This window comes from Larus michahellis, chromosome 10 (assembly GCF_964199755.1).
Source record: "Larus michahellis chromosome 10, bLarMic1.1, whole genome shotgun sequence".
Classification (NCBI taxonomy): Eukaryota; Metazoa; Chordata; class Aves; order Charadriiformes; family Laridae; genus Larus; species Larus michahellis.
The window spans coordinates 24,596,727-24,613,682 of record NC_133905.1 but is presented as its reverse complement, the minus strand read 5'-3'; the positions used below and the strand labels follow the sequence as shown (position 1 = coordinate 24,613,682).

General features: G+C 42.9%; 1 protein-coding gene across 4 annotated transcripts in view; it reads left to right on the top strand.

Moving 5' to 3' along the window:
• BICD2 (BICD cargo adaptor 2) overlaps positions 1 to 8,345 on the top strand; it is a 97,506-nt gene extending 89,161 nt beyond the window's left edge. The window contains exons 7-8 of one of the 4 annotated variants that reach the window (XM_074602990.1): positions 3,549 to 3,714; positions 7,027 to 8,345. In XM_074602990.1, coding sequence (XP_074459091.1) covers positions 3,549 to 3,714; positions 7,027 to 7,032 — 172 coding nt within the window. In that variant the 3' untranslated portion in view covers positions 7,033 to 8,345. Of the gene's footprint in view, positions 1 to 3,548; positions 4,431 to 5,378; positions 5,526 to 7,026 lie in introns of those variants that run through there. The other 3 variants (XM_074602987.1, XM_074602989.1, XM_074602986.1) reach the window with 3 other exon arrangements.
• The last annotated feature ends 8,611 nt before the right edge of the window (positions 8,346 to 16,956 follow it).

Below are 16,956 nucleotides of genomic sequence, written 5' to 3'. Positions count from 1 at the left end.
TGCCCTGGTTGAATTTCATAAGGTTTCTCTCTGCCCAGATCTCCGGCCTCTCCAGGTCTCTCTATTCCTAACATAATTGTCGCTTTCTCTGTAGATCAGCTGGTTCTCACCAGGGGTTGGGGCAAAGGGAAGGTGGGGGGAAGGTGTTAAAATTCAGTCTTTAACACTAATCACTAATATAAAGATTCAGTTTGAAATAGCAGGTGGCTAATATCCCTTATAGCCGAACGCAGTCAGCGCTCATTTACATGTCGTTTTAACTGCTTCACTGCTAGTATGTTTCCCGGCTTTAACAAAGTGATTTTAATCCTCCATATTTTAATTTCTCACGTAGGTTGACAATTTACTCTCTCAAGGTGGAACTTAAAGTAGTTGATGCTTCTCTCAAGAGGCCTCCTTCAGTCACATCTGTCTCGCCTCTTGGAAGTTGTCACACGGTCCTGGCGCTGATTGCACAGGAGGGAGGACAAGTGTAATTACACCCACGAGCATTTGGTTACGTTAGGTGGTTTTTTTTCCCCGGAACACATCTTGATTCAGTAGTGAACTTAGCTATAGATGTTATTAAATATAGCACATGCTAAAGCCTAAATAAAACGGTACCCAGAAATAAGGCACAGCTGGTATTTGTGGGAAGCAGGGGTGTGCAACTCGAAAATGAGACAACCAGTTGTTATATTCTTCAATAATTTGGCTTCAGATAGTGTTTTAGAGGGTTTGGGTTGTATTTCTCATAATTCTATTTAACATTAAGGGTAATTATTTCGTCTGTGTAGATGTTTGTTGTAACTAGCGTTGTTTTTAAAAATCTAGTTGATGTTTCCTTAAGCTCCTCTTTCTGTTGTTGTTAATTACCAGTCCTAAGACAAGAGGCAACATCAAAGCCTTCTGTTCACCATCCTCTTAAAACTGTGGATGTGTAAATGTACAACAGGCTTATGCTAATTGATATTCTTCTTTAAAGCATGGAAGCTCAATTATTTTCTTTCAAAGGTGCTTTTAAAAGGGAGACGTCTTGTTTTCTGGCCTTCTAATGATTTTTGCATTGAACATTACAGCTGGGAAGTCGCTCAGCCCGTGGCAGATGAAATTGTGAGAGGAAAGGATTGTTATATCTGCAAAGCAGCGAAAATATAGATATACACACCACAAAAATACGCTGCCGTAGCTACTGCCAGTAGCTGTGCGTTCAGCTGAAGGAGTGCTAGGGCGCTGTGTCATCTCGTATGCTTAAGGGAGGCTAATTTTTTTATTTTTTTTTTTTTACTGAGAAAATCAAACTGGGAGATGGTGAACAGCAGGAGTGAAGGACAGAAGTAGGGTAGATCCCAGTTAGATCCCAGTCCAGCTGTGCACGCGATGGCTACAGTAAAGGCTATAGTCAATGCCTTGTAATTTCTAAGGACGTTCATTTGCTGTTTTAAACATTTGTGCTAGCAGAAAGCTGGATGAGATGATGACTTGCTACAATGACCTTTTGGAGTCAAAATCAGGGCTTTAATTATAGCTTGGCTCACGTGCAAACGACTTTACTGCCTTTTAGACTCTGACAAGCCTTCATCTGTGTTAGCAGCCAGCTGTCAGTTTTGGCACAACTGACCGTTTGATGGAGAGGCATTTGAGTGACACCAAAAACGTCCAGAGAAGAGGATTAAGGGATGTTAGCGAGACCCTGTGGGAAGCTCCTACTCTGCTTTACTGCGGTGGTTTTGTTTCCTTTTCATCATCTCTTTTGTTTCTGGATGGGGCAGGGGGAGCAGAGAGACCTGCCCCTCTTGCCTTGGCTGGCTTTGATTAGTCCTTCCCTGGGGGTAACCAGACCGCAACCACCCCTGGCACGGCTTCACTCAGCTGAAAACGTTAGAGCTAAACTAACTTCTTGTTCTGTACCCAAAAAAAAAAGTGGACGCATTTTGTTTTGCAAGAAAAGAACTGGGAAAAGCAGGGGGGAACCCAAAAACCTCCCTGTAATTTCACTTTGCCCCAATCTCTCGGCAGCGTAATACTGAGAATGAAACAAGGGTAATGGGGACAGGTCACCCCAGTGCCGGGTCACGTTTGGCTGAAGCGATCGCATTACATTCCTCAAGGAATTGGTAACGTTTTCCGGACATTCCCCTGGTTTGTGGAGCTCTGAAGGAATCAGGTTGGAGGCATGGGTAGAAAAGAAAGCAGCGAGGTAAACTGGCGGTAGAACCAGACTCGCGCGGCTCACGTAGTGGCCCTAAACTCGGAACCTTCTGGTTTGCTAAGCCACGTTGTGGTTGTAGTTCACATGGGTTTTATATGAATATTGCTGGGTTATGGCTTAATCGCCACGTGTATTCAAAAATAAAATTCTATTTTTTTTCCTTACCCTTCCCCCCGCCCCCAAGCAAATATAATTAGGAATATGGGCCTAATCCTGCTGTTGGAAGTCAGGGAGAGCAGAATTCAGGACTTGATAGTGTAAGCACAGCTGATGAATCTGCATGTGAATGCAGTTGTGTTCTGGGCAATCATTATTTAGTGATGATAAATGTCCCTTAAAGTCAGGGGCCTTTCCATTTTCATGTTAAAAGGAACTTCTCTGATAATGTTTTTGCGTCTCTGAAGAAGCTCCATTTTACAGATGTGGCCATTGTAAATGCCGGCTGGTACCTATGAATACTTCTTTTTCTACCCAAACACAGAATTGGTCTTCTATGTGCAGCAAATATGCATCTACATGTAAAGACGTTAATTTTTTAAATCGTTCAAGATGCAGTGTGCAAGTTTAAGTAGCTTCTGAGCTCAGTGACAGTGGCTGTAGGTGGGACAGCTTGCAGGCACATTCCCCCGCAGGCTTCCCAGTAACGCTCAGTTCCTTTGCTTAATTGTTTTTAAATTAATTTTGATGGTGAAAACAATTATGTAAAGGCCCCTTGCTATAGAAAAAACAGTAATGAAGTACTATTTGTAGAATTTTTACATCAGGAATCGGAGTAGGTTAAAGTAGAATTATGAAAGATGCTTATTTTTAACAAGGCTCTTCAGTCACCACTGGAAACTTGTTATTTGGACTCCGTGCGTAAAGTAACAAACTGCGAAGTTCAGGTGCTTCTCCAAAACGGTACCGATGGCCATTTCAGTAATGGCCATTTTACAGCGCTCCTGCTGTTCCCCTCGGGCTCCCGTTCCAGCCTAAAGCTTTACAGCCGTTGTGGTCTCTGTGTAAGCACGGACAAAAGTAACTTGACTGCACTGTGTCTGTTCCCTACGGAAGGACACCTCGCTAATCTTTGCACGTGCCTCCTTTGGTATCAGACTCCGTCCTTCTCTTAGCCGAGGATGCTGTTCGTTGTACTACATCTCGAAAGGCGTGATCGGAAGTGCCGAGTGTGGGGTTGTGAGAACCCCAGTGAAAAGTAATTGTGATTTTTCTACAGGTTTGGTTGAAGTTCCTATTTAAAAGAGTGTGTATGCAAGCACCTGCAAAGCTATCGCTCTGCTAATATCGGCCGGACACAAGGGATTCATGTTTTACAGGTGGAAATAGGATCGCTAAAGATTGATGTATTTCATTGCAGATGTGACGAATACGTCACACAGTTGGATGAAATGCAGCGGCAGCTCGCGGCGGCTGAGGACGAGAAGAAGACTCTGAACTCCTTGCTTCGGATGGCTATCCAGCAGAAACTGGCACTGACCCAGCGCTTGGAACATTTGGAGCTAGACCATGAGCAGTCCAAAAGGGTGCGCACAAAATCTGCTTCCAAAGCCAAGAGCAGTAACCCTAGCGTAAGTCACATTCGGTCCTGCGGAGACAGGCCTGAAGGATCTGTCCTTAACAACCAGGTTTTTTGTAGTGAGAAATACAAAATCTATTGTGACTAGGACAGGCGTGTAGAAAAATCGTATTATGCATCTTATTTTATGCTGTAACTGTCAGCGCAAATCCCCACTATCTAATGTCGCAGTGAGTTGACTTGTACTAGTATGTCGTTGAACCAGGTAATACAAATTGTATTATGGTGGTCTTAACTGTAACTCATTCGTAAGTACGGGGATGCTATTAACAAGTTAATAGTGGAAAGGAAATTAGCTTTTTCCACAATTAACATGTATGGGTTTTGCTGTTTATGGTAAGTGTTAAGAGAGTACACCTGGTATAGTATATCTGGTGCTACTAACTGTAGTTCGTATAGCACAAAGGTGATCCTTCCTCCAGGGTTGCAGCATGCTTCGATAAATGCTTTCACGGGCAGCAACAGAAAACCTTCCTTGTTATCGTGGCTTCAGAAGTGGTGAAAAGCAAATGTTAAAATTAGAGACGTGTCTTGAAAGTGCAGAGCATTTGGAAACTGGAACCAAAATTAATGAATCTGCCTGTCGTGGCAGGTATGAAGAAGTTGCTGTCACATCACCACTGACCAAAGTCCTAAGGCTTTTATAGGTGATAAAAGCTAGACAAAAAACTCGGTAGGGTACCTTCTTTACACTCTGCTTCCCTCTCTTCAGAGGGTGAACCAGAAAAAACTTGCACATTTATATTAAAAATATGCAATATTTAACCCCGTCTGATATAAAACTTAGAATTTTAAGAATTGGGATCCTACCTGGTAGACAGTTCCACTTTAAGAAGTTATGCTGTGGAAAAGCGTCACGTCCTGAAAGGATCTTTGTGGTCTCGTGTTGCTCCTTGCAAGCGTAACACTTTGGAAAGAACTTGTTTTCTATATTACTGTAACCAACACAACATGTATGTGTAGAATTAATGTGACTGTGCTCTAGTATTGTCAGTCACAGAAAAGTTTTTCTCAGCTTTCAGTATTAAGCTAAATAGGGTAGTATTTCAGAGCTCTGATCATTTTTTTTATTATTTTCTTTTTTAAAGACACAAAAGATATTGCATTCCTTATGCAAGCACATGTTTCACAGGGCTCTACATTATAGGCAGAGGAAACTGAACCAGATCATCCTGCTAATAATGACTTATAAGTAGCTTAGTATACGTATTAATCTTTAAAAACAAACCTTTTGTCTGCTACCAATCTTTTAAGGGGCCTTTTTAGCCGCTTAATTACAATGTGTTTGATAATATAAAAGTGTACTTCATAATTGGTGCCTATATAAGAGAAAAAGATTGAAAACGTCGTTTCTAAAATTGCGGAAGATCTGTGGAGCACAAGAAGGCACGCTTTTTTCTTTAAACCAGAGTTTCGAAGTGCCTCGCCTCAAGCTTTATTTTAATGTAAAGCCCTGTTCATTTTGTACTCCTTCAAATAATTTTGTATGCCTATAGTATTACTAAAAAGCAATGCGAGACTGCGCAGTTGTCTGCTCGATAGCGGTGTTTTATGAAGCCGTTCTAATACTCCTGGTGTGGTACCGCCTCATCTCACTGCCATTTCTTATAGATGGTCAGCAGCTTGCTTCCCGCGCATTGCCGCTCTGCCTATAAGTAGTCAGGAGATCTCACAGTGCTAATACGAGGTAATAAGGAGCACAGCTCGTTTTCCCGGTGAGGGGAAACCACCTGGGATTTTGGCTTCCCAGGTATTAGCGGGGGCGGGGGGGGGCGGGGTGCGTGTGGAGGGAAGAGGCTCCTAAATTCATACGGTGAGTCTTGAAGCAAATGGAGCTGTAGGAACCTTGCCGCGAAGCTGGGAAACATCAAAATGCCACAGTCCAGTGCCGGAATTGCATTGACCGATATTGAGAGGAAGGGAAAAAAAAAAACAAAACAAACCAAACCCAAGGGATTTCAGGCTTAACACGTTGCTCAAGCATCAGCGTGTGAGGAGGTTAAGCAAACAGCAATTCTGGCTTGAGAAACTAGGCCCTGTGCGTCTATTATTACTTTTTTTTAGAAAACACTGAATTCTCCTGAATTTGAGCTTTAATATTGCTAAATAGCAGGTTTGATATTTTAGAAGCAAGACACCTTTTAACTTTTTGCAACCCTGCTTTCACTTCTTTGCTGCACAATCTTCCAAAAGGCCTTTATTCTTCTCATTCCTGCATTAAGTGTAATTTAAAAATAACTTGTAAAAGCAGGCGTTTGAGTGCTAACTTTCTTTGCACCAATAGAAACGGTTACAATTTTGCTTCCGCTGTGGTAGGGAGCTTTAATACAGTTTTCACTGCTTCCATGTCTCTAATGGCAGTACTTTTGCAAAGTACTGATGGGAAAAAGGTAAATTGGAGAAACTAATTGAATGCGTTGTTATGGTTTTTTCACATTAACTGGAACTTTATAGAAAGATGTCCGTGTTAGCAGCCAGTGACTGTCACCGTCGGTCTTGCCTCACACTTTCAGTTCCAAGTATGAACAATTTTGCTGTTGGCCCCGTAGTCTTAGTAGTCGTTTCCATCTTCATTCGTTTCTGTGGATCTTTGAAACAAAACAAAAAAGCCAAGAAACCTGACTGCTGGTTGAGCTTGTCAAGGTTATGGTTTAACTTATTTTAGCACCTGTTCTAAAAAGAAATGACAAATGGTGGTAAGGTGACTTGATCCTGCTGTTTGTATTTTTAGATAATATTTCAGGTTGAGTCTTGTAATTGACGATTAACAATTTCTTGACATGTACGTTTGCTGTAAGTCTTTCATATCGCTTTCAATGGGTTGGGATAAAGCATGGAAAATTCCTTAAGCTGTCACCTACCTCTGGAAGCAGGCTCTTCTTCCGAGCACTTTTCTCCGCGTTGGCCTGCATGATCTCCTGACCCGCATGTTTCTGAAGAACCTAAAGCTTCATTGAAAATGTTTCTTGCACATTCGTTGTGGTTAACTTGTGCTCGAACGGCAAAGCTTCATTCAGTACTTGTAAGAAACTTTCTGCAAAGCTATTGCTTCCGGGCTAAACCCATAAAGCATCGTTTCACCGGCTTGGAAAGCGTCTATGAGCTAAAGCGGCTGCTTCTACCCCAGTAACCTAACAGACACCCTCAACCAACTAACCTGCTTTTGCAGCACGTTATTTAAGTTCTTTCATTGAGAAATAAACGCTGATTTTTCTTTTTTTTTTTTTTTCTAATGCTATTTTATTTTTCCATTTTTCAGCTGTAGAGTAGTCCCTGGAGAAGGCCTGTACAACAGTGCAACAGCATTTCTTAGCCTCTTTCATTGTGGTTAAAAGTGGTAGCCCATTGCACAAAGAATGAAACCACTGACCTGATCCTAACTTTTGAAAACACCTTTTCCTATATACTACCTGAAACTTTTGTGTCTGAAGCTCTAAAACAAACAAGCTTTACCTGTAAGTGCTGCTGCAGTAAGAAAACTTACAAGTGCTGAAGAAACCTACTTCAAATGTAATAATCGCCACATTAGTTCATGATCTACTAGAAATGTTCAGACGGGAGAATTTCTTATTTCATTGCATACGCTCATTTTTTTATGTCATTGTTAAACCTGTGCACTTTTGATATTTTTCTTTAGCTTCTTTAATTCCTTATGTAGAAGAGTTTATACAAATGCAGTAGTTTGTGCTCATAGTCTCTCTCCGATTTGGGCTTGTGATTTTTGGATTCTACGTCAGCGTGTGGCAGAGATTTTGGGGGGGGCTCTGGATTGTGATTAGAAAAGAGTTTCAACGAAAAACAGGAGCTCTGCTAAACTGTGTGCTGTGCTTCAGCAGCTTTTTTTTTTTTATTATTATTATAAAACGTTAAGCTTTATATGTTCAAATTACTGACTTTTTTTTTTTTAACTGCCATGTTCATTAAGAAATCCAGGGTATTCAAATTCTGGGGTTTTTTTCATATTGTATTATTATTCTTAGGAATAGTTCAATGTAACAAGAAGAAAACTTGACTTTGCTCTGGTTAAAACAGTAATAGGCACTTGAAAAATATTAAATAAGTAGTATTACCTATAAATTCCAGAATTCCTGGGTTTTAGGAAGTTGAAGTATTATTGATTAACAGAATTTTATACAACTATACCAGTTAAATTCCAAATTGGAATTGTTTTGTTACTTTTTCGTTTTATTGTGCCAAATTATGGTACATTTAGAAAGAAAAATTCTAAAGTTGTCAATGATAGGGTGTTATGTGTCAGCACCTTTCTGTCATTAATTATTGCCAGTAGTGCCTTTAAATCATTTTAAGGGAGACTCGTAGAATAGCTTAGTCTAAGTTCTGTGACTGAGGAGAAATGGAACGGCTGGTTTGGAATTTAGTCAAGACACGGAGCAATAAGTGCAAAGTGAACTCCCCTTTCGCACATTTTTAATGGGTAGTCTTACTATAGAGATTATATATTCAAGGAATTGTAAAAAATTCTGTTAGTCAATGATATTTCATCGTGCAAATCCTTGCAAATTCAGGGGTATAGAGAGAGAGAGAAAAAAAAAAAAAACAAAACAAAAAACACAAAAACAAACCAACAACAAACCTAAACAAACCCGAATACACTTTGGGAACCAAACGGACTCACGTTGAAGAAACGAGCAAGGTGTATTAACACAGTTGTGGTAACCGTACAGAGGGTGTATCAGGAATATTGATGTTATGTTAGCTTTGTATGGTGGTGGATGCAGTTAACCATAGTATTGTTTGCAAACGTGAACAACAAAACATTGGTGTCTTCTCTTGCATGTTGTATCTAATCATTGTAATTTCAGGAAACAGAAACGGAGAAGCGCATCAACAAGCCGTACCCATCTCTCTACCGTTTGTTGAGGCTCACGCGAATGATTAAATTGGTACTTGTTGGGGGGGAGCCTTTCCGCCCCTCAAAAAAAGTACAAATTGAAATAATATTGACAGCGGGGGGAAAAGATTTCTGTTTGCTGGAAAAAAAAGCATTATTATTCCTAGATGTGGGGACTTATATTTCCATCTTCTGTTACAGTATTGATTCATAAGAAATATTGTTGCATTTAAAATTACTACATTTGTATGTGGGTATTTATTTGAAATGATGTCGAAGTACTGTATTATGTTTCATGTGCATTACCTTTTAGTGGTGGATTGGTCTCCATTTAACATCGTATGCATGTATTCTTGCCAAGTAACCTTTACACAGATCCGGAAGGGGGGAAATCTTAAAGAGAAAATGTGGAAACTTCTTAAAGGTGTAACTGTGTGTTAATTGGATAACCTTAGGGAGGCACAGAGGGCCAAACGTTACTTCCAAATTAATAAAAAAGCGTTTAATGTAGGAAAGCAATCTGCCTGCGTAAAGGTAGTCACATTGGCAGTATCAATAAAAGAGAAAAGGAATCACGTTTTCTGCGTGTTGTTTTCGTGTTTTAAGAAGGTGCCGTTTTAATTAGTCTTCCTAAGCCATTTTAAGTGTGGGGCTACATAAATATTAATTTTTATCTGAGGGAAACGGAAAACTTAAAACCGCATTTGCTGCAGAACTAGACAGTTTATTATTTGAGCTCCTATTTGTGGAGCGCCATCCTCTGGGCTGTTCCACGAGATTTTCCCGGATTAGTTTTGGCCTCCATCGGACCGGTTTAATCTGTTTCACCAAGGAGCCGCGGGAACGCTTGCACCGGGACAGGAACGGGGAGGGCAGGACTAAAGCTTTTGGTGGCGGTAGTTGCAAGTCTTCGTGAAATTACAGCTTAATTTCTCATATACTCTCCAAAATGCATGAAGATGATGTTTATCTGTAGAACGAACAAACAAACTCACAAAGAAAACCCTGAAGGAGTGCGCTTAAAGTCTGAGGGCGAGGCGAAGGTTTGCCCCACCAATGCAAGGACATTCTTGGGTTGATGAATCAATGTTGTCCCCTGAAAATATCAACTATGGTTTTATACTACAGTTTAACAACTCTTACGCCCCCAGGTAGGATTGCTAGAACTGTTCCGCTCCTTGTTTGTACACCTGGCAGCAGTCGGTTGCGTTACACCAGCTAATCCCTTTGCGGTGTAACTGCAGAGCGACACGACAATTTCTAGTTAGGCACTGAAGATGCTGCTCGGATTGCGTGCAACAAACTAGCAAAGCGTATTCGCCAGGACGCTTGCGCGGACCGTATAGTTCCGCATTTGTTGTAACGGGGGCTTTATCTGCAGGGTGATCTAAGGGAGAAACATTTCATAAACAGAAATGCGTGCAAATGACAGACGAACAAGAACAGGCCTGTGGAAACAGCAAGACAGTGTGACTCCAAAATACGTTAGTAAGAAAATAAGAAAACAAGAGGAGGAGAATATTTAGCCTAAAAGCCTGTCTAGTGAGCGGCTATTAATTAAAAATATCAATTTCTTTGACTCTTTTTCTGTGTAGAAAAAAATGCAGTGCCTGGAGGGAATGTCGCCTGTGCCGTGTTGGGAGGGTGCGTCCCCGGCGACATTCCGTACGGCCGATGTTGCTGTCTTCAGTCTCCGGGCTAATCTGCCAGCTAACATAACGCTCCTGCTTGCCACGGCGTCAGGAGTTTAGTAGTGATCACTCGTTTCTTGCAAGTAAGGCTTGAAAACAAGCTACTAACTTTCCAGAGGAGGAAGAGGGCAGATTCCAGTAGACGTATTTAGATGCCTAAAGGTAAAGAGAAGTGGACCTGAAAGCCCCATGTGTCTAGTTTTGTGGGATGAAGGCAAAGAAAATTAAGACACGGGTGCTTTTCGGAGATCCCACTGGATAAGATGGTAAAATTGAGCGATGCAAATATTTACAGAAGTTGCAGTTTCAAAAATATACTACATCTTGTGATTTTTTAAAGGCTGATGAGGTACACGGACCTACAGGACCAGGAAAGGGTATTTTTCCACCCAGGACTTAGCAAGAACACTGAAAAACTATAAAGACCACTTCTGTGAGCTCAAAACCAAGCAAAGCAGCCAGTTAATATTATTTTGAGTATATGATTATTTTGAGTATTGTATTGAATGTTTATATAGAAAAGGTTCAAGCAAATATTCCTTAGTGGCTGCTGGGGAAAACACTCACATAGAAGCTCCTCAAAAGATGACTTCATCCTATTCCTTTCTTTTCTTCCAAGACGGTTGATGTCCTTTCCCAGTAAAGGAGGGGGGTTTGCTGCTTCTCGGTGCAAATTCCCCCAAGAAGGAGCTAGCACAGCTGCAGAGTGAACTTTTTTCCCCTTCTGTACGGAGCATGGTCCCTCCAAGGTAATCCCAGACCCGGTCTCTCCGATGTGGAGTCTGGGTCAGCCACCCTTCCCGCATCCCGCCCTGTGGCGCTGGGACGTGCCGCTCTTAACCACGTCATCAGGTTTGACAATTAGCAAGTGAAGTGTGGTAAAATGTCTGGGATTCACTAACTGTTTTTTAAAAAAGCCAATCAACAAAAAAGCTGGATCTCATTGGAGATACTAACGATGACTATTTCTGAAGTAACGATAATAGGACGAGTGGGGGGAGGGGGATGTAATGAAAGCTGATTTTTGCGATTTTGCTGGAGAAAACCTGAGAGGAAGTTTAAAATTTACTTAAAACCTAATTAATACTGATGTTTAACTAGGAGGATGTACGTAACGCAGTACTTGCCGATTAAGGCTACATACCCGAGGCAAAGCTTGCCCTCGCTGCGCACAGATGAGGTGACTTTAAGCTGGGGTGAAGTAGGCACACCCAGATTCCCACCATCCTGGCAAGTCAAGTGTCGAAGTTGGTTAACTAAACTGAAAATGACCTTATGGGTGGATCCCACAAGTGCTGCGGCTTTTTACTGAATGGGATGTTGGGTTAGAAGGACGCGCTGCGAAGGCCAAAAATGTACCTGCCCCGTTCTCTTCATGTTGCAAGCATTTTGAACAACTTCACATTTTTAAAATATCTCTGGGATTTTATTTTCAAAAACGTCAGCAGAGGGACCTTTGAGTTGTGACTGTCCTGTGCCGAAATACCGAAGGATGCTTAACAGGCAGGAGAACCTTTAAAACTTGATTATTTGTTAAACAGATCATACGTATTCAAAGAGCACAACTTTAAAAAATAAATTCTTGCTAGCACTTGCATAATCCATTATTCTCAATAACAATTATTTTTTTTTTTTGCTTTTTTGAAGCGGATTAATTCTGCTTTCCAAACAGTAACATATTTGAGGAATTACAAATCTCCATATTTAAGTGTAAGGAGAGAAGGAAAAAGAACTGTTCATTTTAGTATTTGCTGCTTCACGTTGCTTGACATTAAGAAAATATTTTCTCCTTTGTCTTCTCCTTGAAACCTTGCTGCCTATTTTTTACACAGAAATTTTAGGTTAAAACAGTATCCCAGTATTCAGGTGGTGCACGCTAACTCAAAACTAAGGAAAACGCTCGGTTTGGCCATTTCATAATCAGAAATATTTTTCCCTTAATTTCTGGTGATGAGGCTGTTCCTAACTAGGACAGTTGGTATACTTATTGCAAATCATATTGAGTAAACATTCAGGTAGCTTCTACTAATCCCAAACGTTATTATCTTATTTTCCTGGATGGCTTCCACCCTGGAATTCAAATTAATGCAGCTCAAGGCTTTATCAAGGGATAAAGAGTAAAGTATTTGATCCAGCGGCAGAACATTAGCTCCCTGTTATCGCCAGATGAACAATGAGCCTTTATTAAGCCAATTATTAAGTCTTCGGAGCATTAAGATCTCCCTTTAGAACAGCGACGTCGCTGTCGGGTTAACGCCCCGGTGCTGTTGACGGCTCGGCAAGGAGGGGTGTAGAGCGGGATCTTACCTGCATCTAAAGAAGAGCTTCAACTTGTGCCTTATTATGATGGGGAAAGCACTAATTCTTTTTAGCTGGTAGTCAGGTGGTTATTTAGTAACAGGTCTCAAAAATAAGGCTAGATTTTGTAAAAGCGAGTTCCTTGTCGTTTTCCATTTCTCCATAGGGACAGGATTCCCGGCTATCAGCTACCCCCAGTATGCACGCGCTTTTCACGCTTAGGGTGTTAAGTTGGTTCGGGTTTGGGGTTTTTTTGTTTGGTTTTTTTTTTTGGTTAGTGCAAATACTTGAGTCAAAGAGCAGAAAGCTCAAGGAGAACAGCCAAAGCGCAGGAACCTGCTGTCAGCGCGTCACCAGCAAGGTTTCCTCTGCGGGTACTGCCGGTGAGGTTAGCAGAGCTGTGCACCACCGCAGCCTCCCCTGCCGGAGGTTTGCTGTGCCTCAGATCTGTTGGCAAAACGTTGGTGTTTGCTCTTTCCTGACTCCAGCTGCTTCAACCTGAATAACCAGCCAGGGAACCGAGCGGGCTCAGCATAGCGTGCGTATCGCTGTCAGCGGCTCTGAAGGTGCTGCCGTGTTGCAGGATGAAGCAGCTGCCCAGGTGAGCTGAAGTAGCGCATCTGATGGTGCTCCGAGAGCTGGGCCAAAAGAAAACTGTGCCACCACTGTAAAGTGTCAGACCAAGCTCCCTGTCTTCCTTCTGTTCTCCATGACAAGGGAGTCTTGGGCCTTCAGATCTCTCCACGAACAAGAGCGCTGCTTTTCTCTGGCAGCTTCTTGTCCTGCTGTTGGGTCTGTGGAAACTGCTGAGCAGCCATTAGAACCATAGAATCATAGGGTTGGAAGGGCCCTCTGGAGATGATCCCATCCAACCCCCTGCCAGAGCAGGGTCACCCAGAGCAGGTGGCACAGGAACGCATCCAGGCGGGGTTGGGATGTCTCCAGAGACGGAGACTCCCCCACCTCTCTGGGCAGCCTGTGCCAGGGCTCTGCCACCCTCACAGCAAAGAAGTTCCTCCTCAGGTTTAGGTGGAACTTCCCACGCTCAAGTTTGTGCCCGTTACCCCTTGTCCTGTCCCCGGGCACCACTGAGAAGAGCCTGGTCCCATCCTCCTGACACCCACCCTTTCAGTATTTATAAGCGTTGATAAGATCCCCCCTCAGCCATCTTTTTTCCAGACTGAAGAGACCCAAATCCCTCAGCCTTTCTTCATCAGAGAGGTGTTCCAGTCCCCATAGCATCGTGGTAGCCATTACGTATCAATTTTGGTCTTTGCTGACATTACATTAGGAACCAGCAGACACAAGAATGAATCCAATTTTCAGGCACAGTGTAATTTGTTTTTCAGTTGCGGAAACAAAGCCATCTGAACTCTGCAGGACCTGCTGGGGGTTCTGCCGGGCGGTTCACTGGGGCTGGCACCTTCTGTTACGCTGCCGGCAATTCATCAGAGAGAGTGGCACCTTCTAGATGTCTCTGAATTGCACCTTTCTACGGGCTGCCAATGAAACTACATGCCTGACTTTGCATCACTGATAGTGGTTTTTAGGGTTTGTGGTTTTCTTAAGTTACCACTTTTAGGTACAGCACTAGAATGGTAGGGGAAGAGAAAATGTTGCATCCTCGACTTCTACCTTTTTTCCTTTATGCTATATGGATGAAAGCCTGGGCATATTTTTTTTCCTTTACATAACACAGGAATATATATATATATATATATATATATATATATCTTTTCTGATTGAATGTTTACCTTCTTCAAAAAAGAAGTTTGCTAAAAGTTTGTTCAGCCTTTAATTGGAACAATGAGGACGTGGAATAGCTGAGAACACTTCTTCCACAAGCTCAGTTATGCAGAGGCTTAAAGCGTATTTCATCAACTCAGTCAAATACGCAGTTAAGCTCTCGGTGATGTTCACAACCCCCCTAGTTATCAACTGTCCACAGCAGAACTGGAATCACAGCCCAGAGAAGGGCTTGTGGTTCTGTCTTTCTAATCTAGTTGCAGAAGCTGGTTGGGCAGTGGAAAATACATGCCTTTTTTGTCCCCCCTTTGTTTCTTATAACCCTTAGAGTCATTATTATCGTGAGGTTTCACGATTCCTCTTCTGACTTGAGTTCAGACTCTTCATTCTTCTTGGGAATGACTTTTTATTCTCACCTGGAAGGCTCTTCCCAGAGGTGTGGTTAGACTCACTTTTCCTGCTTCATCATATCTACGGAGCTCAGGAGTCTTCTGAGAAACCTGACAGAACATCTCCTAGCAAAAGAGCAACACATATATCTCCTTCCATTTCTCTATCATTAGTAGGAGGCGAAATTGTCGTTGCTGCTTCTCCCATCCCTCTGAAGGCCAGCTTTCACCAGTGTCCCATTTCAGAAGGGATGTTACTCCCACAGAGGCAGAAAAAAGCTAGCAAAAGCAGCCACTGGTCCAATCCCAAATATCTATTCCTACAAAAACTGATGCGTTTCAGTGGGGGTGAGGAGAAGGGGAATCACAGAATGGTTCGGGATGGAAGGGACCTTAAAGATCACCCAGTGGCACCCCCTGCCCTGGGCAGGGACACCTCCCACCAGCCCAGGTTGCTCCAAGCCCCGTCCAACCTGGCCTTGAACCCCTCCAGGGATGGGGCAGCCACAGCTTCTCTGGGCACCCTGGGCCAGGGGCTCACCGCCCTCACAGCCAAGAATTTCTTCCTGATATCTCGTCTAAATCTCCCCTCTTCCAGTTAAACCATTACCCCTCGTCCATCCCCATCTTTCCTGTAGCACTTTTAGGTACTGGAAAGGGCTCTAAGGTCTCCCCTGAGCCTCCTGCCCTGGAACTGGCAGGAGGAGAAACAAGAAAGTGTGGGGAAACTGTGTATGCATGAAGCTGATTTTTTAAAAAAACAGTGAAAAATGAGAGGTAGGTATGCAAGAACATAAAAGAGGCAGCAAGGAAAAAATGGCAGCAATGAGGTAGGATGGACTACGGAGCAACTCGAAGCAGCTGGATCTGCTGCGGGCAGGGATTGTTTGGCATAAAGCCTAGGAACAACTCAATTCCAAAAAAGCAGCTGGCAATTTAGTGTAGTCTGGTAGTACAGACTGCGCAGTGTGCATTTCCCCGTCTTAAAGGGATCGGCTAGCACATTTATTGGCCATCAGGGGCTAGGAAGAGGCATATGAGACTACAGGAAGAAGGCACAGTGCAAGAAAAGGAGGAGAATGTGTGGGAGAGGACGATGTTCCCTGGCACATTTCAGTGGTTTTGTGTGTGGTTTCAGACCCTCTCATGCAAGTCTCCTGGGCTGCAGCAATCCTCTTTGTTTAAGCTTCAGTTCATAGAATGATTTCCTATCAAAGTATACCAAGATATTTCTTCTAATTAATATCTGAGTCAGTCTCAGTACGGCTGTACTTAATGTCAATACCGAGCATAAGCAGATACATTTGACTAACCTCAGGGCAGGTTACTTTTAAACATGGTTTTAACTAAATTCTTTTCTAAGTTGTTTTAAGAGAACTAAGTTTGCTGCCCAGGCTACCTATGGAAAGCCAGTAGCCAAGACAGCGGCTGTGTCCGTACCAGCTTCCAAAGGTGAAATAGCCGAAACACTGTGATACCTTGTCCTAGTGATGGACACGCTCCTGGGGGGCGCTGCGGGCTCTGAACCTTCGGTACCCTCTGGAAATGGTGCGGAAAAGTCATGGATAGAGAGAAAGAGAAGGCCAGTTAGGCAGAGGCAAGAAAGCCGGGCAGCATAGGACAGGTCCACGGAGAGGGAGCCGCAAGGTTGTGTGGGTAAGGTGGCAGTGGGTCCCCGAGTGTTTTAGAACTTAATATTCACTGTGTGATAACCACGTAGTGCCCAGTTCTACCTTACTCATTTAGCGCCTGCATCTCTGCGACGGCCTCACTGGAAGTCCCTCCTTTAGCCCGCGGTCGTTGCGCGCAACTGACACGTGTAAGCGCAGATGCTGTTCTAAGTCTGCTGGGGTGGTCCGTGTCCAAAAAAAGCTTCCAGGTTTTGCGTGATGACAGACTACGAAGGCTCCCGACACAAATACACATATTCTGATGTGCAGTTGTTTCTACCGCACAGTCTAAAACTGGTTTTAAGCGTGGAGAAATCTTTTCCAAGACTAAAGGGCAGGCAAGAGTGCAAGTCCGTGCGAGGCAGTACACCTGTCCGTTGAAGACTTGACAGGAATTCTTGTCCTTTGACCTTTGCTGGCTGTGGTTTTCATTCTTAGTGCCCAGCAAATCAAGGCATACATTGGGACAGATGAGTTAAAATTTGTACCAGCAGATCAGTTTATGCAGCACGGCTGGAGGATCTGGCCAATAGGAAGGTGCCT